Below are 27,779 nucleotides of genomic sequence, written 5' to 3'. Positions count from 1 at the left end.
AAGGTACATGCCCTTGACTGGAAAGGAACCTGGGAGGTCCTTTGAGTCCGCAGGCCGACTCTCTATCCACTGAGCCAAACCGGTTTAGGCTCCATTGAATTCTTTGACTATAAACGTACCCTCACCCTCAGGCCCTGGCCCCCATCTCAGCACACTCCAAATTCCATGCCCTCAGGTACCCCCCACCAGGCCTTGCAGAGCCCCAGTTTCCTCTCTCAGCGGCCCCCTCCAGCCCACGCAGTGCCCTGCAGCTGCCTCAGCTGTCCCCATGGACGTCACAGGCACGCTGACAACACGGCCAGAGAACGAATGGTGAGAGGAAGGAAGGAGCACGGGGCCGGGCCGCAGGGAGAGGACGCGCAGGGGCAGGGAGGAGAGGTCGCACCAGGCCCCGAAGGAAGAGTGAACGCTGGGGGACAGAATCGGCAGGGGCACGGCAGGGGCACAGCGCGGGCAAAGGGCCTGAGGTGGACAGGAAAGGGAGGGTGAGGGGCAGATGTTATCAGAGGAGGTTGGGGGTTGCAGGGACCACGCGGGGGCTTATGGGCCAATAGGGAGGGCTTCACTCCAGGTGGAAGGGAGCCACAGGCAGGCCGGGTGCAGGGGCAGCTGCTGTCATGGGGAGGGGCACAGGAGAGGTGCTATGCCTCAGGAAGGCCCCCCCACCGCCCGCAGTGGGGTCCCCATGTCTTTCTCAGCATTTCCCTCTGCTCTAGCGCCCCCTGCCCCGCCCTCTGCTCCAGGGCCCACGGCCACCTGAGCTTGCTCAGGCCCACAGCTGGGCAACCTTCCTTGCGGCTGCCTCCTCTGCTTTCTCAACCCGTTTCCTTCCGATCAGGCCCCGGCCCACTTCCTCACTCTCACATCTGAGAGACTGGCCCCCGGACGTTGAAGGAAACTTCTCTTTCTGTGGTTTCGGCTTGGAGGTTTCAATTCCCATGTCCCCTTCAGGTGCGTCTGCGGGACGCCCCCAGGCACCGTGCCTCCCGCTCTGCCGAAGTCCCAGGAGCCAGGGAAGCTGGCGGGCCGAGCAGAGGGAAACGCTGCGGTCCTGGCAGTGGAGATGAGACACTTGGACACATTCAGGCTCTGAGAGGCCTGCAGCGGGTCTGGGAGGAGGTTAAGGCCGGCCTGGCCCTGGCTGAAGTGGCTCAGTTGGCGGAGCGTTGTCCCATGCACCAAAAGGTCTTCGGTTAGGGCACGTGTGGGAAGCAGCCGATTGCTGTTCCTCTCGCATTGATGTTTCTCTCCCCTTTTCTCTCTCTCTCCCTCTTCCTCTCTCTAAAATCAATAAAATCATATAAATAAGTAAAAACACTTGCTGTGTGTGTGCAGTGGGCACTCTGCCAGAGTGTGTAGAGGGTTGAATTTTGTACTCCTGGACAGAAATACCCACAGGTCACTATAAAGAAAACAAAAAATAACCAATGGTGATGATGTGAAGAAACTGGAACCCTCGTGCACTGTTAGTGGGAATGCAAAATGCTGTGAAAATAGTATGGAGGCTTCTCCACAAATTAAAAACAGCCCCTAGCCAGTTTGGCCTACGGACGGAAGGGTCCCAGGTTTGATTCCTGGACAAAGACACATGCCCAGGTTGCAGGCTCAAACCCCAGTAGGGGGCATGCAGGAGGCAGCCAATCAATGATTCTCTCTCATCATTGATGTTTCTCTCTCTTTCTCTCCCTTCCTCTCTGGAATCACTGGAAAAAAATATTAAAAAAAAAAAAGAGAAACAGAATTACCATCTGACCTAGCATTTCTTTTTTTTTCTTTTTCTTTTTTTTAAATCAATCTTTATTGTTCATATTATTACAAAGGTTTCTCACCTCTTCCCCCCTCCACCAGGTTCCCACCCCACCCTCCGCCCCCTCCCCACTCCCCATTGTCCTCATCCATAGGTGCACAGTTTATGTTCAGTCTCTCCCTCCCTCCCTTTCCCCGAGAACACTGACCTAGCATTTCTACTTTTGGGTATATCCCCAAAAGAATTGAAAGTCGGGTCTCAGAAAGTTTTCATCAAGGTTTATAGCAATATTATTCACAAGAGCAAAACCAAGCATCTATAGAGATGGAGAAGCAAAATGTGGCCATCCACATAGTAGAATATTATTCAGCCATAAAAAGGAAGGAAATTGTAACACTTGTGACAACATAGCTTAATCTGAGGACATTATGTTGAGCAAAAGAAGCAGACATAAAGGACACTCTATGATCCCATTTACACTATTTACAATAGTCAAATTCAGAGACAGGAGTAGAGTGGTGGGCTAGTGGAGGGGAGAAGGAGTTACTGATTAATAGGGACAGAGCTTCAATTTGGGAAGATGGCAAGTTTTGGAGATAGGTGGTGGGGATGGTTGTACAACAGTGTGAACGTACCATTTCTGGATACCTAGAAATGGTTAAGATGGTGAACTTTACATTATGTGTATTTTAACACACACATACACATAGGCACACATTCATACACAGGCACACATATATACACACAGACACACACATACAGGCACATATACACACATATATTCACACAGACACACATATACACACAGGCACACATATACACACAGACACACATATACACACACAGGCACATATACACATATATATTCACACATATACACACAGGCACACATATGTATACACAGAGATATACACACATACACACGGGCACACATACATATACATGGCATGTCCATGTATAACCCCAGGAATCTCAGGATGTGACCTCATTTGGAATAGGGTCTTTGCAGATATAATTAGCTAAGGATCTTGAGAGGAGTTCATCTTGGATTTAGGGTTGTCCTATATCTCATGTCAGTGTCCCGAATAGGACACAGACACTCACATAAGCCACGTGAGGCCAGAGGCAGGCTGGAGTGACGCTGTCACAAGCCAAGGCTGCTGGCAGCCCCAGAAGCCAGAGGAAGAGCCTGGCAACTTTCCCTCAGAGCCTCCGGAAGGAACCACCCGTCACCCCGACTCCACACCACACGACTGAGAGTCAGTAACTTCTCTGGTGCTTTGCTCCGAGGCCCCCGGAAACCGAGCGAGGTTACCCATCCCTGCCCTCCACCTGCTGGGATCCGGGCTTCTCGTCAGCCTGGGAGCCCCTGTCCCACTGCCCACCAAGGACCACGAGACAGTGGAGACTCAGAGCAAATTCTCCTTTTATTATAATTTCTAAACGTTTTTATTGATTTCAGAGAGAAGAAGGGAGAGAGATAGAAACATCAATCCGAGAGAAACATCGATCAGCTGCCTCCTGCACACCCCCTACTGGGAATCAAGCCCGCAACCCAGGCATATGCCCCAACCAGGAATCGAACCGGCGACCTCCTGGTGCATATGGCGACGCTCAACGGGCTCAACCACTGAGCTACACCGGCTAAGCCAAAGCTCCTTGTAAGATCTGGGCAGAGCCAGTGGCCAGGCCCTGTCAGCACCATGTGGCTTTTCGAAGTGAAGCCTAGAACACCGCAGTGGAGGGGCCCAGCCCCAGGAAGATCCCGGCTCCCCCAAGCCGCAAGTGGTCCGGACGGCGGTGTCCCCGGGGACCAGCTACAACGTGGAATGCTTCTCGAAGGGCACGGTCAGGAGTCGGGCTGCGGCCTCGTCCAGGAACCAGCACAGCTTCCCGGTGTGGGGCTGCACGAGGGCGGCAGGGAGCGGGCTGTCCTCCTTGTCCTCCAAAATGCGCTGTGAAGAGGATATGCTTGTGAGGCCCGGCTATATGCCCCTCAGCGCTCTCAGGCCCCGCGGACTACCCTCTCCTGCTCTCAGGATGTGATGGCAGCCTCCCGGCTGTCCAGCTCCAACAGCCAGCAGGGACAGGCCTTCCCTTCCAGCGCCCGTGACTGTCTAGCATAGCGCTGGCACCTCTCCTGCAAAGACCGAGTCGCTATTCCGGCTCACGTTGACATAGGGGCATCTGTGTTCCCACAAACCGTTACTGGTGAACATGACACCTGAATTCTGTTGAATTTTCACATGTCTGGGAATATTCTTCTTTTGATCCACCCGCGACCCCTCCCCCCCCATCCGCCACCCCCCACCCCCAGCTCCCAACTTAAAAAGGTAAAAGGTAAAAACCCTTCATGGCTGGTGGGACCTGGCACATGGGCTGTAGTGTGTCAACCTGCTAATGGGACCGCATGGTGAACGGACATTATAAACACTGCTTTTTGCCAGCTGGGCCTGCCCTGAGAACTCCGTGCTTATAAATCACCGGCTTCTGACCACGACCCTGTGAAATCACCCCTGTTCCCCCCCATTTTACAGCCTGGGAGCTAAGGCTCCAGGAGGCCTCTCTCAGGGGTCCATGGGGAGGGGCCCCCTGTGCCCCACCTTACGGATGGGAAAGTTGAGGCTGTGGGGGAGGACCACCTGAAGCCACGGGGCACTGGCCGGGACATGGGTCTGCCGCACTCGTTAGAATCTGCACCCCAAACTGCAACATCAGCACCCCTGAGCCCAACGGCTTTGGGGAATTATTTTTTATTTATATTTCAGAATATTTCCAGTCTCTCCTACAGTTTTGGCATTCTTTTTTTCTTTTTTAAACAATTCTTGCCCTAGCTAGTTTGGCTTTGTGGATAGAGCGTCGGCCTGCAGAATGAAGGGTCCCAGGTTCAATTCCAGTCAAAGACACATGCCCAGGTTGCAGGCTGGATCCCCAGTAGGGGGTGTGCAGGGAGCAGCCGATCAATGATTCTCTCTCATCATTAATGTCTCTATTTCTCTTCCTCTCTCCCTTCCTCTCTGAAATCAATTAAAAATATATATATATATATATGTCTTTATTGTTGAAAGTATTACATATGTCACCTTCCCCCCACCCATAGTTGTTGGTTTTTTCAATGATGGCAGTTAAAATATTTTAAAATTTATTTTATTTTTTAAAATATATGTTTATTGATTTCAGAGAAGAAAGGAGGGGAAGAGAGAGAGAGAAATATCAATGATAAGAAAGAATCATTGATGAGCTGCCTTCTGCATGCCCCCCACTGGAATCAAGCAACCTGAACATGTGCTCTGACCAGAAATCAAACCGTGACCTCCTGATTCATAGGTCGACACTAACTGCTGAGCCACACCAAGCCAGCTTAGTTTATTTTAATATCTTAGTTTATATTTTCCTAACTATACCTTCTTTCTTATTCCTACTTTTTTTAAACTTATTCCTATATATGATTTTTTTTCCTTCTTGGTTAGCTTTGCCAGTGATTTGTCTCTCTTTTGGACCTTTATCATTAAATTTTAAAAAATAATGCCCTGCCAGTGTGGCTTAGTGGTTGAGCATCAACCTAAAATCAGGAAGTCACGGTTTGATTCCTGGTCAGGGCACATGCCCGGGTTTCGGGCTTGATCCCCATTGGGGAGCATTCAAGAGGTAGCTGATCAATGATTCTCTCTCATCATTGATTTTTCTATCTCTCTTTCTCCCTTCCTCTCTGAAATCAATAAAAATATATTTTTAAAAAATTAACCAATTCATTAGAGGCCATGCAGGAGGCAGCTCATGATTTTAATTTCATATATCCCTTCTGCTGACTTTAGATTTACATGTTTCTAATTCAAGAGTAAAGTGCTTGATTTGTTTATCCAATAGTTTTCTATTTAACGAGAGGCCCAATGCACAAAAATTCGAGCAACAGTAGGCCTTCCTTCCCCGGCTTCCCTCAGGCACCCGGGACCCAAGTTTCCTGCCTCTGGCTGCCTGCAGGCATGGGCACCTGGGCTGCTTCTCTTCTCCAGCCGCCCACAGGTAGCCTGGACCCGGGCTGGCTTCCCTCAGGCCCGGCTTCATCAGGAAGGACACCAGAATGACGTCCGGAATGACGTCTGGTCTAATTAGCATATTACCCTTTTTTTATTATTATAGATATTTTTTAAATGTATCTTAATATTATGAATTTACCTCTCTGTGTAGCTTTTGTCTCATCTCACCAATCTCGTTTTGTAATTACTCACTCCTAACTGGCCTGTAATGGCAGTTCCCGTCCCCCTTCACCCCAGGAAGGACTGAAGTCACTGGGATCTGGTGCTTCCAGCACAACAGCACCCGGGCTCTCTCCTGTCCCCAGCCTCACAGGCCATAGGCTTCCTGGGAACGGGCCCGGCTTTACCTTCAGAACAGCTGCCTTGCCTTCCCCAGTCGCCACAAAGATGACAGTTCGGGCTGCGTTCAGGACAGGAAGTGTGAGGGTCACACGCTGTGGAGGTGGCTTTGGGGAGTCACTGATGGGAGCCACAATCTTCTCCCGCTCCTGGGGTGGAGGGGTGTGTGTGGGGGGGCAGGTAGAGAAGAGAACAATGTCACTTCAGCTTCTCAAGCACTCACCCACATCAAGCACAATTCATCCACCACTCCACCCACCCTACCAATCCCGTGGTACTGGATGTAAGGCCCCATTATAAGATGGGTAAACCGAGGCTCAGGAGGATTAAGCCCAGTGGGCATGCCTATTGGCAGAAGCTGACTCAAACCCTGCTGTAGGCGACTCCTGGCCCCCTGTGGAAGCGCCAGACAGCAGAGGCCAGAGCTCAGGGGTGCGTGGGGCCTGTGTGGGTGCACTCACCTGCAGAAGGGGGTGGTCTGGGAAGAGCGAGCAGGTATGGCCATCGGGGCCCACCCCCAGGATCAGCAGGTCAAAAACTGGGATAGAGTCCCCTTGAAAGGCCTGGCCAGGGGAAGGAGACAGTCCACAGAGGTTGTGAGGAAAAGGGAAGAATACAGAGACAATGGTCAGAAAAAAATCACAGTGGTGCCTGGCCAGTGTGGCCCAGCAGCTGAGCATCAACCCAGGAACCAAGAGGTCGCTGGTTGGATTCCCAGTCAGAGCACAGGCCCGGGATGCAGGCTCCACCCTCAGGAGAGGCCGAGCAGAAGGCAGCTCATCAACGATGTTCCTCTCTTATCAATATTTCTATCTCCCTCTCCCTCTCCCTTCCTCTCTCTCTAAAAATCAATAAACCATATTTAGAAATTTTTTTTATAAGAATCACAAGTAGCTTAATATAGGAGTGATGTTCAGCCTCACCTGCATAAAAGGGACTCTCATCTATGAGGTTCAACATACACCTGCCCAACTGGCTAAGAAGCTGGGACACAACCACAGGCTGGCTACTAGGTGTCAGAGGTGAGGGCACCCCTGGGGACTTCAAGGCAGGGACGTGCCCTATGACAGAGGGAATTCTCAAAGGGTCTCCCAGCGCAGGGCTGACGGGCCAGGGGAGTTTCTGCCAATGACAATCAGAGTGCTGCCTGCTGCCCTGGGGTTGCCATGGAGTGGACCAGGTCGCCCTGTGGCCACTGGGAGGGCTCACCTGTCTCAGCTTCCTGGCGTAGTCTTCTGCAGCGTCCTCCACAGGAAGCTGGGGGTTAATGGTGATCACCTGGCTATCGGGAATGGGCAACTTGGAGAGCAGGTGGGTCTGTGACATATGGAGGGACAGTGTCACCAACAGTAATGAATGGCTCTCAGCATCATGGGTTTGCATTGTGCCCACATGGGTCACCGGGCCTGTGTCAGTCAGGATCCTAGTGGGTCCCAGCGTCAATGCACCAGGGGTCTTTCAAGACTGGGGGTTGGCACTAGCCGGTTTGGCTCAGTGGATAGAGGGACGACCTGTGGACTGAAGGGTCCCAGGTTTGATTCTGGTCAAGGAAACATGCATAGGTTTCCGGCTCCATCCCCTGTAGAGGGAGTACAGGAAGCAGCCGATCAATGATTCTCTCTCAACACTGATGTTTCCCTCTCTCTCTCTCCTTCTCCCTTCCTCTCTGAAATCAAAATAATAATAATAATAATAATAATAATAATAATAATGGACTGGGGGTTGCCTTAGCCGGTTTGGCTCAGTGGATAGAGTGATGGCCTGTGGACTGAAGGGTCCAAGTTTCGATTCTGGTCAAGGACACATGCTCGGGTTGTGCGCTTGATCCCCAGTGGGGGACATGCAGGAGACAGCCAATCAATGATTCTCCATCATCATTGATGTTTCTCTCTCTTTCCTTCTCCCTTCCTCTCTGAAATCAATAAAATATTTTTTAATGACAAAACAACAGGGTCTCACCCTGGCCAGTGCTCCCAGTGGTTAGAGCACCGACCTGTGCACCTAAGGGTTGCAGTTTTGATTCCCTGTCAAGGGCACTGCTTGGGTTTCAGATCACAGGTTTGGTCACCAGTTAGGGCACATGCAGGAGGCAACCAATTAGTGTCTCTCTCTCTCATCAATGTTTCTCTCTCTCCTCACCCCCTCCCTCCCTTCCACTCTCTTAGAAATCAATGGGAAAAAATATCCTCGGATGAGGATTCACTAAAAACACAAAAAATCATCAGCTCAAGCTTCTATACAGAAAGAATACAACACCCAGGGCCTCAGTGACCCGAGGCTACTCTTCTGGTCACGCCCACCGGCCACGCCTCCCTGGAGAGTTTCCTCCTTGAGCAGGAGTGGACAAGACCAGCGGAGGAACGCAGGCAACCAGGGCTCCTCCCAGCCTTAGTCTCCCTGCTTGTAAAACACCGTCTCCCTCCCCCCACACCCCCCACCCCGGGGCTCAAAGACAACGGCCTCGGAGGTCACTAACGCAACATGGAGACCTCGTCCAGGTTGTAGGTAATGAAACTGGTGCCCAGGCTCCACGCCAGGACGCCCTGCCTGGCTCCTCCCGTCACTCTGCACCTGAACTTCCCTAGGTCCCTGCAGGGGCCACCGTGCGTCCCTGCGGGCTTTGCCCAGGCCGCGCCCCGCCCGGCTGCCTGTGAGCACGCGGAGGGGCCTCGGAGCCCCACCGGCCCTGGGGTGGCGGCGCGGCGCAGCCTCGGGGTGACCGCGGGGCACCGGGCCCGCCGCTCCCAGCGCCCACCCGGAGGGGCAGCCTGGGCGCGGCTGGCCCTCGGCGGCCCCCGTAGCCTCACCCGGTAAAGGCCGTACGTGCTCTCGGCGTGCTCGAAGGGCACCAGGCGCTCGTCGCAGAAGCCCAGCGTCCAGTGCGCGAGGCCGGCGGGCCCCGCGGGGGCGATGGCGGCGGGCAGCTCGCGGGCCAGCATGGAGACGAGGCTGCCGCCGGACAGGCCGAGCGCGAAGCGGGCCCGGGCGCCCGCCACGCAGCTCGCGGCCCGCTGGGCCACCAACTGCGCCAGCGACGCGCCGAGCTCCTGCGCGCTCGAGAAGACCGAGATGGAGCCGGGGGCCGGCGCGGCCATCGCGGCGGCGGGAGGCGGAAGCGCTCCGGGCGGCGGCCAGTGCGCCTGCGCGCCGGGCGGCCGGACGCCCCGGGATTAGAACCTCGGGCGGCGGGCTGCCTCTGGCACATGCGCAGCCCCGCAAGTGAAGCCCTGGCGGGGCAGGGCGGTTGGATGCTCCTTTATTTTTTGCAAGTTGGCGTGGACTCAAGTTCTGTCCTGGGTTGGGGCTGGCAGAACCGGCTCCAACCTCATAGTGTCAGGCAGGGCGAGGCCAGAAAGGGGAGCACAGAGCTGGTGAACGCCAACAGGAGGACGTGGGGTGGGCTGGAGGAAGGGATATGAGATTTCCTGGAGGACGCATTTTGGTGGACTTTGGAACCTTCTTTTTTCTTGTTGCTAGTATTGTTTATAATAAAAGCGTAACGCTAATTGGAGAAGCTGGTGCCGGAAAGCCTACTCTTGCACGAATTTCGTGCATCGGGTCTCTAAAATATAAGCTCTATGTATGCCTAGCACAAAGTGGGAACTGAAAACCTGTATGTTCACTTCCTTCTGCACGTTCTCTCGGGGAACCTCTGTCTTTCGGAGAACTCAGACGCCTCCATCCTGTTCTTCCCCGGAGGAGCCCCCAGACCAGCTCAAATAGGATACAGCTTCTCATTTGGCACAACATACAGAGCTGCCAAGCCTCGGAGGAATCTTAAATGCATCTTGCCAAGTGAAAAAAGCCAGTCTGAAAAGGCAAAACTATGGAGACAGAAAAAAAAATAAAAAATCAGTGGTTGGTTGGAGTGGGTGGAAGGAATGAAGAAATGGAGCACAGAATGTTTAGAGGGAAGAAACTCTTTATGATGCTGTAATTGTGGGTGCATGTCATTATGTGCTAGTTGAAATAGAACTTACAACAGTGAACCCTAAACTGCAGGCTTGAGTAAGTGATGAATCAATATGGGCTCATCAATGTAACAAATGTAGCACTAATGCAAAATGTTAACAGTGAGAGGATAGGTAGGAATTTTGTGCTTTCCGCTCATTTTTCTGTAAACTGAGAACTGCTCTCATGAAGTCTCTGACTTAAACACACACAACATAGAGCCTGATCCTGTCATCAGGATTTTTTTTTTTTTTTTTTTTTTTTTTTTATCATCACCTGGGAAGGAATGTTTTTGCAGCTGGACTCACAGGCTTTGGGAACTCTCCAAGGTCCCCGCAGGACCACTTTCCCGAAGGAGACGGTGGCAATGACCTCATTCCCCTCTCCATGCTCGTTTCCTTCTCTGTACAGGGGGACCAGGATGACACATGGAGTGGGGTGGCCATGACCTCCAGAGGGATGTTATCCAGAATACCCTTGCATATAAGTATGCCAAGAGGGCTCCATGCTCACTGGCAGCAGACCCTTCTCCTACCCTTACTGGCATCTCAGCTTTATCTTGCCTCCCTCTCCCTGCAGACTGGGCATCCGAAGACCCACCCCGCACATGGATGGTTCATCTAGCCTTGACCCAGCCAAGGCCCTCTCCATCCCCCGATACACCCCGGGTTCTCCACTCAGTACCCGCTCCCAGCCAATGTTCTATTGTCATAAACATTTCGTCCTCTGTCCTCTGAAGTGGAGACAAGGTGAGACAGACGCCAATACTGGAGGGGGAAACAGCAGAAGGTAGAAGTTGAGACTCTGGAGCTCAGTGTCCTGGGTTAATATTCCAGCTCAGTCACCCAAAGCTACAAGCTGAGCAGTTCTCACTCAGAGCTACAGCCACACCTGCTGGCCCCACACACAGGGGAGCACCCCCAAGCCGTGCCAAGACACACACTCTGGGCCATTTTGTGCAGCTGCTGAAACCAACTGGCAGGTTGGCCGACTCTCCCCTAGGACCACTGAGTTCAGAGCAGGGTTTTGAGAGGCTCAGAGGTTAAGGGAAGCGGTGAGAATGCTAACCTGAGTCTCCCTCTTCCCAGAGGCCGTGCTGGTGTAACAACAGGCAACAGAGGGCAACAAGCAAAGGCCCCATTTGCCTGGCTTGTCTCTGGTGGAGCATGTTCCCCAGGGAGGACCTGTCTTCTGAGACTCAGAAAGGGTTCTGTGCCACATGAGACAGTGAACAACTGGGCTCACATCGGGCGTCGGATATTCCACAGCTTTATTTCTTAAACTCAACTCTAAAACAAAACCTTGGTGCTTGGAAAGGCCCATGAAAAACAATGCGGGTCACTCGCTACTGGCCCTACTGCTTTGTTCTAGGTGCTGGCCGGTGCTGTTGGAGGGACTGACAGACAGACAGTCAGAATGGCCAGCCCCAACAGGAGTACGGGATGAGATGAGCCACCAAGGCAGGCTGATTATCTAGAATGCCACCACCAGGGTCCAGGCGGTCATTAGCAAGGCTAGGAGGGACATTCAGTCACTGGAACCTGAGGCCATTTCGGATGCCACCAATGGCAGACCTCCCCCATCCCATAGCTGCCACTCCCATGGGCCCCTCAGCAGCTACACTGGATGGGGACACCCAAGAAGCCTCTTCCAGGGTGAGCACCTGAGTGGTGGGCCAAGCAGCCACCCAGCACAGTCTTCAGGGTCCCTCCAGCAGGCGCTCTGTGCAGATGCCTGAACAGGGACATCCAGGTAGAGGCACCATCCAAATGGTCACAGTCAATTCTGGCAGCGTCCAGGGCATCAGGAGAGGCAGGGGAGACCCACCAGGGACGGGAAGTGCAAAAGGCAACTGGTGTGGCCTCGGAGTGATTTCCAGCTGAGCCGGAGGTCCCTGCTGATGGCCCTGCACGGGGTGGGGAAAGCAGGCCAGTGCGGCTCCTCCACTGGGCAGGGCGGGCAGAGGGCCTGCCAGGATTTCACACGGGGCTGCACATCCTGGAACCGAGCAGCTGCAGGAAGACTGGCCTGGGTGGGGCTCCTTAAGGCACAGCTGAGGGGAAGTGGGAAGGCCCACTCTGGGTCTAAGGCTCAGCAGGGATGACAGATGGAGGCCCCGAGCAAGCGCCGGGTCCTAGGAAATGCTGCTCTGCTCTTCACAGGAGAACAGAGGGGAGAGGGGAGATGGAGGAAAAGAGGGGAAAGGTGAGGACGGATGGGGACAGCAGGGAGGTCATGGCCAGGAAGCAGAGAGGAGAAAGAGACGCACGGACACAGCAGAAGACAGGCAGAGAGGGGCAAGGAGACAGCTCAGAGGACCAGGCAGGGGAGAATGAGGCCAGGGGAGACTCGGGCTCCTCCTGGGGTCCAGTTTCTCCGCCCCAGGACAGGGCAGGCTGTCGGGTTCCAGCCCGCCTGGCTTGAGGGGGCCGACCGGGAGTCTGGCCAGCAAAGGAGGAGCTTCAAAGGGAGAAGGAACCCGAGCAGATTTGGGTGTAGACAGCCTGGTCCAGGGGCAGGTAGTGTCCCTGCTTCAGGTCCAGGAAGAAGAGCGGGTCTGAGGTCTGGGATGGGTCAAAGCTCTCGTGCTGCAGCCGTGTCTTCTGGATCTTGAAGGTGCCTGTGGGGGGCGGGTGGAGATGGGGGCGAGGCAGGTGGCTCTCAGGAGCCCCCCACTCACCATCCCATCCCATGACTCCAGGCTTTTGCGTATGCCCTCCCCTCGGCCAGGAACATTCTTCCCCATTTTGCCTGCCCAATTTCTCCTTGTCCTTCTGACCCGAGCTTCATGTTCCCTCCTGCAAAGGGAGGCCTCTCTGACTGACCTCATCACAGCCTGAGACTGTATGCTCCCTGCTGGTTACCTGTCCCTTCCCCCCTTTCCCATCATGAGACCCAGGGAGACAGGGGTCTGTCACACAATAGGTCAGGGGTCAGCAACTTAAAGCCCAAGGACCAAATTCAATTACACACTGTCTAGGCTGCTTTTGTCCTACAAGGCAGACCAGAGTTGTTGGGGCAGAGAGTGTGTGGCCCAAAAGACTGAAAATATTTACTATCCAGGGTCTAAGAAAAAGTTTGCACTCCTGCAGTGGATGATTAAAGAAGGTTTTGTAAAAGATAAGGATTGGGGTTAGTATTAAAAGCAAGGGAGAATACCTACGTGCTCTAGAGTTGGGAAGGTATGTCTGTTGTCTTTTAAATATATATATATTTTTTATTTCAGAGAGGAAGGGAGAGGGAGAAAAAGACAGAAACATCAGTGATAAGAGAGAATCATCAATCAGCTGTCCCCTGCACGCTCCACACTGAGGATCAAGCCAGTAACCAGGGCCTGTGCCCTGACCGGGAATTGAACCATGACCTCCTGGTTCATAGGCCAAAGCTCAACCACCAACCTGCACAGGCCAGGCAAGTCTGTGTGTGTTTTTAAAAAACAAATATTCAAAATCACAAACCATAAGTTTTTTAAAGGGTTAAGTATGGCCCCAGCTCAGAGGTGAGCGCGTCGGCCTGTGCACTGAAGGGTTGTGGATTTGATTCCCGGTCAAGGGCACACGTACCTGGGTTACAAGTTCAATCCCAGGCCCCAGTCAGGGCCTGTGCAGGAGACAACCCATCAATGTGTCTCTCTCACATTGATGTTTCTCTCCCCCTCCCTCCCTCCATTCCTCTCTCTCTAAAAAATCAATGGAAAAAAATATCCCGGGTGAGGAGTAACAAAATAAAACAAAACCAGCCCTAACCGGTTTGGCTCAGTGGGTAGAGCGTCGGCCTGCGGACTGAAGGGTCCCAGGTTCGATTCCGGTCAAGGGCATGTACCTTGGTTGCGGGCACATCCCCAGTAGGGGGTGTGCAAGAGGCAGCTGATCGATGACTCTCTCATCGATGTTTCTAACTTGCTATCTCTCTCCCTTCCTCTCTGTACAAAATCAATAAAATATATATTTTTAAAAAGAAAATAAAACAAAACAAAAAAGTTGTAAGTACATGAAAAACTAAGTTTCTTTTCAACAAAGGCTATAGTGGACTAAGTTCACAGACTCCCAAATAGAAGAGGCTTACAATGTCTGAAATTGTTAAGGAGTTAATATCCAGACCATTTTGAAGAATTCCCACAAATCAAAAAGAAAGAGAGTGAGGCAATACAAAGACGGTGAAATATCCTAGAAAGATCAGAGGCTTTGATCTGCTCAAACTTCCATAGAAAATTGCAGAAAATGAAGAGATGCTGAAAATGGAAGGATGTCTAGTGGGTTGGGAAAGAGGAATGGGAGCAAATATGTGAGTAAAACAGAGAAGGGTCCTGCACACGCCCATAGTGCCAGGAGGCTGAGAACCATTACGGCAGACTCCTGCCTGAACCAGGACCGATACGGGGTGGGGGAGGGGTGCGGCGAACCTGTGGTGTCCATCTGAGGCAGGAGGCGCAGGAAGATGGGCCGGGCATAGGGTGCCAGCACCTTCTGCAGCTCCTGGTACAGTTCGTTGGGGCTCAGCTGGCCGTGGGGGTCTGCAATGGCCGCCATGCCTGCTTTGCCTTCTACTCCTAAAACAGAGGCTCAGTTGAGCACCATCCCCCGCCCACCATGGGTCCAGACACTGTCCCATAGCAGCCCCTGGCCTCTGATCTCCGGTCCCTTCCACCTGGGCAAACACTGGCCAAAGCAGGACATTTTATTGAGCTCCTGCTACCTTCCTGCAACCCTGAGCCAGAGTCGCTTTCATGATCCCATTTTCTGGTTGAGGAAACTGAGGCTCAAATCACATAAGAAGGGTGACTCCCGTTCCAATGGCACCCGCCCAGGCTGCTGCGTGCAGCTGTCCAGGAGGTGTACTGCCCAAGGGCACATGTACCTTCAGGCTCCTCCTGGCTGGGCTCCCATGGACCACCCCCACAGCCCCGGCTTGCCTGGCACGGCCACCCCATACACGGCCACATCCGTCTGGCCCAGCAGGCGGCTCAGCACGCCCTCCACCTCGGTGGTGGAGACGTTCTCCCCGCGCCAGCGGAAGGTGTCCCCGCTTCGGTCCCGGAAGTACATGTAGCCCAGCTCATCCATCACCAGCACGTCGCCTGGCGGAGGGGAGGGGAAGGTGAGATGGCAGCCGCCGCCCCGCCCCGCAGCCAGCCCCGGGGGTGCACACCTGAGAGGTAGGCGCTGTCGCCCTTGCGGAAGACGCTGTGGGCGATCTTCTTGCTGGTGGCGCTCTCGCTGATGTAGCCGTCGAAGCGACGCAGTGGGTCCCGCTGGTTGATCTGGCCCACGAGGAGCCCGGGTTCCCCTGGGGAGGAGGCCACGCTCAGATGGCACCAGGGGGGCGGAGGGCGGAGGGCGGAGGGCGGAGGGCGGGGGCCCAGCTCCGGGAGGACTGCGGGTGGGCCGCGCACCTGTCCGGCAGGGGATGCAGAGGCCCTGGGCGTCCCGCAGGAGTTCCATGGTGTCCTCGTTGACCTTCACCAGCCGGATGGGGTACACGTAGGGCAGGATGCGGCTGTTGAAGCCACAGGAGCCCACCTGGAATGGGGAGAATGGAGTCGGAAGGAGCCCCAGGGTGGCAGTGTCCTCCCCATAACACGTTCCCTTTCCTGCCCCAGGGCCTGGAGTAGCACCCTGTCACCCAGCTCTGTGACCCCGGGTGACCTGAAAAAGAGGAGATTAAATAGAGATTACCCTGGGACTCCTCCTCCCACCTTCTCCGTCTCCCTTACGGTTGCAGACCTGCTGGCTTGCTGCCACTTCCTGGTTCACAAAACCCTCTACATGGCTGGCGTGACCCTGGAGCCATGGGTGTGTGTGTGGGAAGGGGAGGGCTGGCAGAGCTGCTGCTCGCTGCCCACAGCACACCAGCCGCCCGGCTCAGTCTGTGAGGTGGAAACGGAGGCGCCTGCCTGGCGCACACAGCCACTCTGTGGACTTGGAACTCAGGAGTGACAGTTACGGCCCCATGTTGGGGGGCAGCCCAGAAGCCCCCTTAACCCGCCATCGTGCTCCGGGCCAGTGACCCCCAAACCGGGACTGGTGCCGGGCACCGCCCGCGCACCTTCCCGTCCATGTTGGCGATGCTGCAGTTGCACTCGGTGGCCCCGTAGAACTCGCCGATCTGGCGCACCCCGAACCGTTCGGTGAACTCCTCCCAGATGGCGGGCCGCAGCCCGTTGCCCACGGCCAGGCGCACCCGGTGTTGCCGCTCCGCCTCCCGCACTGGCTGCTTCAGCAGGTACCGGCAGATCTCCCCGATGTACTGGACCACCTGGCAGAGAGGAGCACGCGTGGAGCCTGACACCCAGGACAAGGCCCCCTTCCTGGGCGAGGACAAAACGGCCCTAAGGTTAGTGACTGGGAAACAGCCCCGCCCTCCACAGGGGTCACCACCGGCCTTCTGCGTAAAGGGTGCATTTGGTTCCCCCGCCCTCCGCCGTCTCTACCCCTAAGCTGCTTCCTGGGGCACCTTACGTGCTGCACGCAGGCCACGAAGGTGAGCCTCAGCATCAACACCCCACAACCCAACTCAGTCCAGAGCCCATGTGCTCTACTCTGTCCCCCAGACCCTGGCCAGCCGGACCCAGGCTGCCCACAGCACCGCCCCTGGGGCGGCACCATTGTCAGGCATGTACTCTGTGCTGCCTCTGAATCACAGCAGCCCGGCCCCACCCAGCTGCCCTCCAAGTCACCTGCTCCCCACCGCCCTCTGCAGGGAGCACCCGGACAGGAGCTGGGAGCTGATCATCAACCTGGGACCCCCAGCTGGGACACCGCTGCATCAAGATAATTTCGTACAACCAACTAAGCTACACCTGCTTAACCACTTCATTTATTTACTTTTTTGTTAATTCTCACCCGAGGATATTTTTTCCATTGAGGAAGGGAGGGAGGGAGGGAGGAAGAAAGGAAAGGAAAGGAAACAGGGAAGGAGGGAAGCAGCATTATGAAAGAGACACATCAACTGGTTGTCTTCCCCATGGTCTCTGACCGGGTCCAGGGATGAAACCTGCAACCCAGGTATATGCCCTTGACCGGGAATCAAACCCGGTTGTTCTATAATAACCACTGCAAGAACACCGGCCAGGGCAGGGCCTAACCATTTTTTTAAAAATATATTTTATTGATTTTGTACAGAGAGGAAGGGAGAGAGATAGAGAGTTAAAAACATCGATGAGTCATCGATCAGTTGCCTCTTGCACACCCCTTACTGGGATATGCCCGCAACCAAGGTATATGCCCTTGACCGGAATCGAACCCGGGTCCCTTCAGTCCCCAAGCCGACGCTCTATCCATTGAACTAAACCGGTTTTGGCACCATTTTTAAATATATATATTTTTATTGATTTCAGAGAGGAAGGGAGAGGGAGAGAGAGATAGAAACATCAATGATGAGAATCATTGATTGGCTGCCTTCTGCTTGCCCCATATTGGCAAATCAAGCCCACAACCAGAGCATGTGCCCTTGACCAGAATCAAACCTGGGACCACAGGCCCACATCTATGCACTTACGTTATAGCCAAACCGGTTAGGACAGTGGTGGGCAAACTCATAGTCACCAGAGCCAAATATCAACAGGACAACGATTGAAACTTCTTTTGAGAGCCACATTTTTTAAACTTAAACTTTTTCTAACACCACTTCTTCAAAATAGACTCGCTCAGGCTGTGGGTATTTTGTGGAAGAGCCACACTCAAGGGGCCAAACAGCCACATGTGGCTCGGGAGCCGCAGTTTGCTGACCATGGGGTTAGGGCATGGGCTTAACCATTTTCAAGTGAACAGTTCAGTGGCACAAAGCACATTCACACTGTTCAACAACCATCTCACCATCCATCTCCAGAACTTTCTCATCTTCCCAAACTGAAAAACCCATCTCCATTAAACATTAACTCCTCACCCCCATCCCCCACCGCTGGCACCCACTATCGTAACTGTATCTGTGAATCTGACTATTCTTCAGACTTCATCAAGTGGAATCACACGGTATTTGCCCCTCTGTGCCTGGCTTAGTCACTTAGCACAATCTGTACCCATGAGCATCAACGCCCCCCCAAGGTTCACGCACGCTGTAGCTCGTGTCAGAATTCCCGCCCCTTTATGGCTGAATAATATTCTACTGTGTGGGTGGACCACAGCTGCTTCTCCATTCATCTGTCCACGAACACTTGGGTTGCTTCCATGTTTCAGCTCTTGTGAATAATGCTGCTATGAACATGAGTACACAGGCATCTCTTTGACACTCTGCTTTTAAATCCTTTGTTTTAACATCAGTTTTTCGGACACCATCAGCCACACAGTGTATCATTCCATTTACAGGGAATTTCCAGAACAGGCAAATCCACAGAAACAGAAAGCAGATTAGTGGTTGCCAGGGCTGGGGGGGGGGGGGGGGGGGAGGTGATGCTCATGGGTACAGATTTTCCTTTCGGGGTGATGAAAATGTTCTGGAATGAGAGAGCGGTGATGGTTGCACAACACTGTGAAGGAACTAGACAATGAATTGTTCACTTTAAAGGCTAGTTTTATGTTATGTGAATTTCATCTCTCAGAGGTTTTACTGAAACATCTATGCAGAAAGCATGCTGCTGTCGGGCGGCTTCACATGCTGCAGGAGGGACTAGGGACTCGGGTCTGGGGTCTGGAGTCTGGGGCCTGGGGATGGGGTCTGGGGACTAGGGATGGGGTCTGGGGTCTGGGGACTAGGGATGGGGTCTGGGGTCTGGGGTCTGGGGACTAGGGATGGGGTCTGGGATCTGGGGATGGGGTCTGGGGACTGGGGATGGGGTCTGGGGTCTGGGGATGGGGTCTGGGGTCTGGGGACTGGGGATGGGGTCTGGGGTCTGGGGATGGGGTCTGGGGTCTGGGGTCTGGGGATGGGGTCTGGGGTCTGGGGACTGGGAATGGGGTCTGGGGTCTGGGGTCTGGGTGGGGAGGAGGAGGCAGTGACAGGTGCTCAGGAATCCCTCTACTTTCCTGTCCACATGTATATGCATCTGCAACTCTCAGTAAGTAAGGTTCAGATCCAGACTGTCTGTATTTCCAGATTCAGATGAGCAATGTCCCCCAAGACCTTAGCCCAAGCAGAGACGAGTACAGGCATTGTCCCTGCAGGAGCCCCTGCCCAGCTCTGTGCAGGGAGAGCGGCTGAACTCGCCGGGCCCTCCTGTCCACTGTGGGAGAGCACCTGCCAACTCGCCAGCCCCGTTCTCTCCCCGCTCCCCCTCCCTCTTCTGGGAGGAAGGGGTTAGCATCTGTATTTCCACCCCATCACTCCCGTGTGAGACCCCTCCTGGAGAGCGCGGGAGGGAGGGATGTGTCTTAGCCGCCTGCTGTCAGGAACAGAAAATGCCCTCCATGTCTGCCTCACGCGCACCCCACCTGGAAGTCCCAACGCCTGTGGCCTTAAATATTCAGTAGCCCAGGGTGGAGACTGAGCCCGCTGGCCTCATTTCCACTCAGCCGCCTGCAGGGAAGACCGGAGGGCTGAGGGCCCAGGGCACAGGGAAGAAGGGCCTCAGGGAGTTCACACAACTTGGGCCCGATTGCAGTTACACTGCCTTAGTTTCCCCGTATGCAGTCCTCATATGCAAAGTCCTCATATGTCTCTGCCCACTCCCCACGTGGGCAAAGGGTTAGCCCTGGCCTCCCTCTGCCCCACCAGGAGCCCGGGCGGGGGGGGGGGGGGGGGGGGGGGGCGCGGTGTCATGACGGAGGACCAGGGAGGGGCGGGCTGACCGTGCAGTTGTGCTTGACGCAGTCGTCCCAGAAGCGGCTGGCGGAGAACTTCTTGCGGAGGACGACCGTCATCCCGTAGATGAGACACTGGCCCACGCCCATGATGTTCCCTGCAGAGGGCAAGCTTGGTGAGGGGTCCCCAGCCCCCGCCCTGCCCCCACCAGCACCCCCATGTACCTGCGGAGTGATACAGGGGCAGGCAGTCGTAGAGCACGTCGGAGGGGCCCATGCTGTAGGCGTGGTGGCCAAAGGCGGCGATGCGGTAGTACCTGTGAGGCGGGGGGCAGGGCTGGGACCTACGTCCTCCAGGCCTGGGAGTGAGGGTGCTGGGAACCGCGGACACAGCGGCACGCCGGGCTGAGCCAGCCCAGTCCCCAGGCTTGCAGGCTGGCGGAGGCACAGGCAGCGGACAGACAGCTGTCCGTGGCGCTGTGTGCCCTGAAGGACGTAGGGGCTGAGGGACAGAGGGGCTGACGGTGGTACAGCCAGGGAGGGTGGGGAAGTGGCACATTAGCTAAGGCCTGGCGAGGAGCTGAGGGGGCGAGCGGGGAGGGGCAAGCAGGCAGCGGGCTTAGCACCTGTAAGGCCCGGAGCCCAGAGGACCTGGCCGGACTGAGGAAATGTGAGTGGCTGAGAAGACATTGAGCGAGGGAAGGAAAGCATCAGAGAGGCGGCAGGCCCCCACAACATGAGTGGGGTTTTATTCTGAATCCACGGCAGGTACAGGCGGCCTGGCACAGGGGAGGTCTGAGTTAAGACTTTAGGCCTTCCTGCGGCCACCGAGGGGAGCAGAACCATCGGGGGCAGGAGCGGGGCAGAGGATGCTAACCAGGGGCTGGGGCAGGTCCGGGCAGAGTGGGGGTGCGTGGAGGACGTGGACAGACTGAGGGGCGGGCCCGCTGACGGGCTGGATGTGGGGAAGAGGTGGAGCAGCTGGGAGCTCTGAGCACAGGAACAGGCAGTGGGTTTTGTGCGGCTGGGGAATCGGGCTGCAGAGACGACCTGGCGTCACCCTTCGACGGGCGCCCCGGGCCCCTCACCTGCTGTGCACGACGATGGCGGCCTTGGGTAGCCCCGTGGTCCCCGACGTGTAGATGTAGAAGAGTCGATCTGCGGGAGGTGAGGGTGTTGGCGACCAGGTGCCGGGAAGGTGGGGTGAGGACAGAGTGGGCACTGGTGGGAAGAGGGGCCCCACCTGGGACTCACCATCCATGCCCTTCCCGGGGGACTGTGCCAGGGGGGCCGTGGATGCCTCCTTCAGCAGCGGGTCCAGCAGCTGGGTGTCCGGCCAGCTGCCCTCAGGGCCCAAGTCTCCGGAGCAGAACTTGAGCAGACTCTTCCCCAGCTGCCCGCTTACCTCAGCCACCTCTGCAGCCCAACACAGACGTGTCACGGTCAAGGGCGGGCAGGCCCCTCCCCAGGGCCGGGGTGCACCGTCTCCTGGCCCCGAGCCCAGCCTCACCTGCAGCCAGCTCCCCTCCGAAGATGAGGGCCTTGGCGCCCGAGGTGCCCAGGCAGAAGGCCAGGGGCTCGCGCCGCAGGTTGACATTGAGCAGTGCGGCCTCCACCCCAGCCTTGGCCAGGCCCAGCCACAGGCCCACAAACTCCGGCCGGCCCTCCAGGAAGATGGCCACCACGTCCCCCGGCCCGAGGCCCCGCTGCTGGAAGACGTTGGCCACGGCATTGGAGTAGGCGTCCAGCTGCGCGAAGGTCCAGCTCGCGCCGCTGCCCGCGTCCACCAGGGCCAGCCGGTCGGGCTGCTGCCGCGCCACCGCCTCGAAGATGCCCGGGATGGTGTGGTGGGCCCGCTGGTGCCGCCGCAGCTCCAGGCGCACCCTGATCAGCACGGAGAGGCCGCTGGGGGGGGGGGGGGACGGAGGGAACCGTTACTGGTACCTGCCAGGCCCCCGGGAGAGCCCCCAAGCCCTCGTGCCACATCTGAGAGAGTGGAAGGAAAGGTCCCTGTACCCCCGAGATCAGGGGGGTTCAAGGAGGACCCTTTGGTTGGTGGGCTTTTCAGAGCTAAGATCCACCTGCCGACCAGCCCAGAAAGCAGCGGGTTCCCATGGGTGGCAGGCCCAGCAGTGCAGATCAATCTTCCTCCACCCGGCTCTCTGTGACCTGAGGGAGCCGAGGGCTCGTCCCGCCTTTGTTTCTCTCCTTTGGGACATCCCAAGCACACCTCGCTGGATTCCTCGGGCTCCATCTGCCCCATCCAGACCCTGGGGCCCAGCCATGCGCTGGACAGCTACTCCACCCCCACGTCACTCAGTGTCAACAGGCCGGGGAGGGTGGCTTCTCCCAGGCGGGCCTGTTGTCAAGGGGGGGGGGTACAACTCAATGAGCACTTGGAGCAGGTTCGTCTCACTAAGCATCCTTGCCACCTCCCCCAGGAAGCCTTCTGGGGGTCAACCCTTGCACTGTGCCTGCTGCTCCCCATCACAACATACAGTCCACAAACGGGGCCAAACGTGGTCAGATTCACATAAGAGGGGAGAGTCATTCTGGGCAAAGAAGGGAAAATGCAGACAGTGGGGCAGGCTGCTGCCACTTGAGGTAGTAGGCTTAGTCTTTCACCCCAAAGCTTGTATGAATTAAATAAAAGTAAAAATCACAAATGAAAGTAGAAAGGTGAGAGAGCACCAGGTGAGGAGAAGGATGGAGAATTTGCGCATCTGTGGGCATGAAGAACAGACGAGGTCGGCACAGACTCCCAGAACCATATCTTGGGAAAGAGATATTGAGGAGGGAACTGCAGGGCTGGGGCAGCAGAGAGGGCAACTTTCACTGCACACCCCTCTAGAACATTCATGTGTTGTGTATTAACTATTATCAAAAACAAGAATGCAAAACATTAAAAGTTAGCTGTTTATACATCCATCTTCCTGGTCAGATCCCCAGCGCTCATCCATTCCACTAGCAAACAGAATAGCTACCAAAACCAGTTTGGCTCAGTGGACAGTGTGTCGGCCTGTGGACTGAAAGGTTTCCGGTTTGATTCCAGTCAAGGGCATGTACCTTGGTTGCAGGCACATCTCCAGTAGGGGGTGTGCAAGAGGCAGCTGATTGATGATTCTCTCTCACTGATGTTTCTAACTCTCTTTTCCTCTCTTCCTCTCTGTAAAAAATCAATAAAATATATATTTTAAAAAATAGAGTAGCTAAGATGAGCAGCCTTTGCTTTGACTGAGGAACTACTGTGATGAGCACTCTGCCAACTGTAAGGTCACCTTCCAAAGTTGGGTCCCAAGATCCCGCTTTGTCAGATGAATGAGCTGAGCGTGCAGAGAGGTAAATTAACACGCCCGAGACCACAAGGTCACAGTCAGGGACAGAATGACCCCTGGCACGGTCCCTAGGCTCCTCCTCGGGCCGGCCCAGCGGCAGGCCACGTGCCCACGGTACACACAACAGTTGCTCAATTCACGCTTCTTGAAAGACTGTTCCTACAGATGAAGGAACTGGGACGCAAAGAGCCACGACCCAAGGGCCAGCAGGGCGCAGAGCCAACGTCCTGTGCTGACTCTGGCCACCGAGCTGGTAAACATCGGCTTACAGAGCCACCCGGGCACCCACGCCGCTGAGGGCTGTCGGCAGCCGCACATCTGAACGCCTCCTCTGACAGCCTCCCTGACAGAGCATCCGGAGAACTCCGTGAGGTGATCCTTGTGCAACAGCCGTGGGGAGGGGGCACCACAGAAAGCGGCCCCTGCCTGGGGCTGCCCGTCCACAGACAATACAGCCAGAAACAGGAACTGAGGCTGTGGCTGGCCACACTCAGGGCAGGGCCCACCCCCTCAGCTGTCACCGCCCGTCCTGCGCTGGCCCCAGGCCCTCTGAAGCACACCCACAGGCAGGCAGTGGGCGCCAGCGCTCAGCTCCGGCCACATGCCTGGGCAGGAGCCCAAGCAACCCACCCTGGGGACAAAGAGGCCACTCTCCGCCTCTGAGTGCTTCCCAAGGCCTCTTCTCACCCCTCTGCTCCTGTGCCGCCTTCTGTCTCTCCCCGGGCGAGAAGAGACCAATAAGGTGACGTGTGGTCAGATCTCACGCCACAATTACAAGAAGCACTGGGACAGGGTGCTTAAGTATTTCCTGAACCCCATGTCTAAACACAGCTCCCACCACCGTGGGCACAGCACAGCAGCTGAACACACGGGCGCCGAAGCCCTGCCCTTCCCGGGCTGTGTGTTCCTGGGCAAACGTATTCACCTCTCTGTGACCAACCTGTAAAATAGGTTTCATAAGCACTTCTTATAGGGCTAAGAGAGGGCATTAGGACAAAGCCTGATGCAGGGAGTGGGCGATTCAAGCTGCATTAGTTACTGCAGCATAACAAATTCCTCCCAAAACGAACGCGGGAAGCAACAAACATCTATTATCTCCAGTCAGGAATCCGGGAGTGGTTTCGCAGGGGAGTGGTCTGGCTTGGGGTCTCTGGTGAGGCTACCATCAAGGTGTCAGCTGGGGCTGAGCTCATCTCGAGGTTTTACTGGAAGAGAATCCGCTCCCAAGTTCACTTACGTGGGTCTCTCCACGGGCTGCCTCGAAAGTGGCAGCCAGCTTCTCCCACGGGGGGCAACCCAAGCGAGAGCACTCTGCATGGAAGCCACAGTCTTTTTCGTTATCTAAGTGCAGGGGTGCTATGCTGGCACTTCTGCTGTGTGCCATTCATTAGCAGTGAGTCACTAGGCCCAGCCCCTGGCACCGTCCCCAAGGAAGGGGATCTGATAAGAGCATGAAATCCAGGAGGTGGGGCCACACGCAAGGCTGCCTCCTGCAGAAAAGTGTGTCAAGTCCAGTGTCAGGGACTCAGAGTCAGGGGCCAGGGCCAGGCATGGATACACCCAGTTCCATGGGGCAGAGCTAGGGCCGTGGCAAGCCCAAGGAGGTAGGGAGGGCCTGCCGGCCATGCTCCTGGGTGTGTGACCCTCCGTGGAGGCCAGGCCCACAGGCCCCGCCTGGGCTCCCCAGTCCCCAAGGGGCGAGGACACCTGTGAAGGCACCGAGTCCACAGACCCATAGCAGGCGCTCAACCCTCTCCCAATATGGGGGCTGCTGAGATTGGCTCTGATGGAACCTCCAGCAATACCTGTTACACACGAAGACTCCAACAGCCTCTGAGCAAGACCCTCAGAGACCCAGACACCCGCACACAACACCAGCATCCTCTCCCCAGAGACCCCAGCCTCCGGAGACCACCAAACAGGCCGCAGAACACACAGCAGCCACTCTCAGACCCTGAGCGACCCCCAAGTCCCGCACAGACCCCAGACTCTCCGAGAGCACCTGTACATGGTCACAGAGGAACCCATAACTGGCTCAGAGGAGGCACACACCCTGCAAAGACCTTAAATGTCCTTTGTAGATGCCTCAAGAAGCCCTTTCCATCCTTCTCCAAAAACCCTACATGGACCCAAAGTGTCCAGTCAGTCTGGACAGCCTCCAGAAACTACTGAGCCGCCCCTGTGAGCCCCTGGGAACCTACCAGAGTCCCCCAAGGGCCCTCAGAGGCCTCCCAGTCACCAAGGCCCCGCCCCCCAAACACCCACAGCCTCACAACCAGCCCCAGTTCTCCTACCAGCTGCCCACAGACCGTCCCCCGAGTTCCCCACGAGCTCCCTGGGGTCTCCCACGTGACCTCAAGAACCCTGAAACCTACTCATGTCCCTTCAGAGACCCTCAAGCGGCCACCTGCAAGTCCCCTCATTTCCCGACCCGTCCCTCCGTCAGGCCCGGCCCACCCCGCCCCGCCCCGCCCGTAACCCCTCCCCATGGGCCCTGGGGACCCCCGCGCCGCCCCAGCAGCCCTCTCCGTCTGCCTCCACCCGGGAGCAGGGCCGGGGCTGGGGCCGGGGCCGGGGCCGGGGCCGGGGCCGGGGCCGGGGCCGGGGCGGGGTTGCACTCACAACAGGTCCCGCCTCGCGGTCTTGCAGACGATGCGCAGGAAACGCCAGCCGCCGCCGCCCACGTACACGCCGAGCGCCGCCGCCACGCTCCAGGTCCACGGCAGCCCGAGCAGCCACAGCAGCCCCAGCGACGCCACGGAGGCCGTGCCCGCGCCGGGAGCCCGCATCCTGCGGAGCGGAGAGCGCTGAGGCTGCGGCCGCGCAGGCCCCGCCCCCGGCCGCGCAGGCCCCGCCCCGGCTGCCCCGGCCCCTTCCCGACCGCCCAGGCCCCGCCCCCGCCCCCCGGCCACGAAGGCCCCGCCCCCAGACCCTGGGACCGCCCCCTCCTCCGGCCCCCAAGGCTGATCCAAGGGCCCGCAGGGCACAGAGACAAGGTCCTGTGCACAGAGCCGAGGCCAGTCCCGGACTTGGGGCGAGGTCTGGCTCGGAGCAGCCTCCCCCCAGCCCCCACCCCACCCCGGGCCAGGGCCCCAGCAGGCCCCCCGTGGGCACAGGCCTCCCGCTCCCTGCCCGGCCCACACCGCTCCGCCAGTTAGCTCACGCACAGGCCATGCCCCGCGCTCAGCTCTCCCACCTTCCTTCACTGCCAACCGCACCCCGTGCGGGGACCTCGCTGTGGAGCCCCAGACCCCAGCTCCGCGCTCAGGACGGAGCCCCAAAGCTTGGCTGCACCCTGCCCTTCCCCGTCCCTCGACCAGGCCGCGACCCCCCGCCATGACCTAGGACTCGTCCCTACTTCGCGTCCCGAACCGAACCAGTCCGGCCCCAAGTCCCGGGTCTTCCCGAACGCCCCGCCTCCGCCACCCGCCACTCACTGGACTCCGCCCCACGCCGGGCCTCTAGCCCGACCCCCCGCCCAAGTCCCCGCCCACCCGGGACCGGACCCGCCCCCGGATCCGGCCCCGGCCCGCATTCCAGCTACAGGTTCCATCCCTGGCCCCCGGCCCCGGGCCCCCGGCCCCGGGCCCCCCGCTGCGGCCGTTCCCCCTCCAGGACCCTCTCCGCCCCACCGGCGCCCAGCCTCACCCAGAGCCCCTCTTCCTACCGGTCTGGCTGGGAGCTCCGGGGCCGCGGAGCCCGGGCCCGCCCCCTTCCGGAGGCCTCGACCATAAAGAGGGCCCCCGGGCCAGTGGAGCGGCGGCTAACGAGACCCTGGGGCTAGAACAGCCGGCGAAGCCGCCGCCGTCTCCTTGACAACCAAACTCCATCCGCCCCCGCACTGCCCGCCGGGCCAGCACGTGCGTCCCGCGGCCGGGGGCGTGGCCTACGGGCGTCCGAACCCCTCCCACCCCTACCCCGCCCCCGCCCCTACCCACCCCCGCCCCCCGTCATCCTGGATTCCTGCACCCGGGAGCTGGGAAGTCCCAGTTCAGGATCCGGGCCTGCCTGCACTGGACTCCTGCCGCAGCTTGTTCTAAATACAAGCCCCAGAGCCTCTTGGCTTTCAAACACACATTCCAGTGACCTTGGGAGTCCTCCACGCACAGCCCGGGGCCTTAGAAGTTTCACCTTAGCCTGAAAGATATGTTACAAGGACCCAGCTAATCCCAAATCTGTACCCCAAAATCTTGTCAGATGGTCCCGTGTAACACCCCAGGAGCTCAGGGAGAACAAAATCCACACGCCAGGTCCCCACCCTCCCACAGGACTCCTTATTGGCACCCAAAGATCCTAATGCTCACCCAGAGGCCCCCAAACACCCTCCTGATCAGATGGGGGCGGAGGGGGGGCAGCGCCGGCCTGGCTGTCCAATACCCTGTTTGCTGGCTGACCTGGAGCTGTTCACTGAGCCTCAGTCCCGGCTGCTCCCTCGTGGGCTCCAGAAGCTCAGGCAGGAGGCAGGCAGCAACAACCGGTCCAAGACAGAAAACCCAAAGCTGGTCCCAGCTAGCGGACCTTCCGGAGGGCCTCTGTTTTTTACAGACTCCTGGGTCCTGCTTCCCTGCACACTGTGCCCACGAGGGCCTCTGCCCTATCCCTCTCTCCAAGCTCCCCCTCCTCTGCCCGCCTGCCCACCCCACCCAGCTTGTTTTCTTCCCTGCTTGGCAGACCTTTTCAGTGCGATCCTTGGAAG

General features: G+C 57.0%; 2 protein-coding genes and 1 long non-coding RNA gene across 8 annotated transcripts; 1 reads left to right on the top strand and 2 right to left on the bottom strand.

The window, feature by feature from the left end:
- Positions 1-47: 47 nt before the first annotated feature.
- Positions 48-17,978, top strand: LOC118725896. Its single transcript, XR_004990163.2, has 3 exons — positions 48-82; positions 593-597; positions 17,813-17,978. It is a non-coding gene; the product is annotated as an uncharacterized LOC118725896 (long non-coding RNA).
- PGLS (6-phosphogluconolactonase) lies at positions 3,396-9,289 on the bottom strand. 2 transcript variants are annotated; one of them, XM_036450109.2, is made up of 5 exons: positions 8,931-9,279; positions 7,333-7,440; positions 6,585-6,686; positions 6,132-6,272; positions 3,396-3,702 (listed from the first exon to the last, which is right to left on the bottom strand). In XM_036450109.2, exons 1-5 carry the CDS (start codon positions 9,216-9,218, stop codon positions 3,565-3,567), a joined length of 777 nt encoding a protein of 258 aa, XP_036306002.1. In that variant the 5' UTR covers positions 9,219-9,279; the 3' UTR covers positions 3,396-3,564. The 2 variants fall into 2 exon arrangements, with proteins under 2 accessions (XP_036306002.1, XP_036306003.1); XM_036450110.2 differs by lacking the exon at positions 6,585-6,686 and having other exon boundaries at positions 8,931-9,289.
- On the bottom strand, positions 11,328-27,693 carry SLC27A1 (solute carrier family 27 member 1). Of its 5 annotated transcripts, XM_045585801.1 has the most exons (14): positions 26,732-26,886; positions 25,706-25,873; positions 21,259-21,653; positions 21,003-21,164; positions 20,837-20,906; positions 19,974-20,065; positions 19,797-19,906; positions 16,120-16,329; positions 15,467-15,593; positions 15,223-15,360; positions 14,987-15,151; positions 14,477-14,623; positions 12,525-12,694; positions 11,328-12,485 (listed from the first exon to the last, which is right to left on the bottom strand). In XM_045585801.1, the coding sequence occupies exons 2-13, from the start codon at positions 25,870-25,872 to the stop codon at positions 12,537-12,539; spliced, it is 1,941 nt and encodes a 646-aa protein (XP_045441757.1). In that variant the 5' UTR covers position 25,873; positions 26,732-26,886; the 3' UTR covers positions 11,328-12,485; positions 12,525-12,536. The 5 variants fall into 5 exon arrangements, with proteins under 5 accessions (XP_045441757.1, XP_036305996.1, XP_036305997.2 ...); XM_036450103.2 differs by lacking the exon at positions 26,732-26,886 and adding an exon at positions 27,478-27,693 and having other exon boundaries at positions 11,328-12,694; XM_036450104.2 differs by having other exon boundaries at positions 11,328-12,694; positions 25,706-25,877; positions 26,755-26,890.
- Positions 27,694-27,779: the final 86 nt, after the last annotated feature.

Source organism: Pipistrellus kuhlii, unplaced genomic scaffold, assembly GCF_014108245.1.
Source record: "Pipistrellus kuhlii isolate mPipKuh1 unplaced genomic scaffold, mPipKuh1.p scaffold_m20_p_21, whole genome shotgun sequence".
In the NCBI taxonomy this organism is placed as follows: Eukaryota; Metazoa; Chordata; class Mammalia; order Chiroptera; family Vespertilionidae; genus Pipistrellus; species Pipistrellus kuhlii.
The sequence above is the reverse complement of the archived record's forward strand: the minus strand, read 5'-3'. Positions and strand labels throughout refer to the sequence as shown.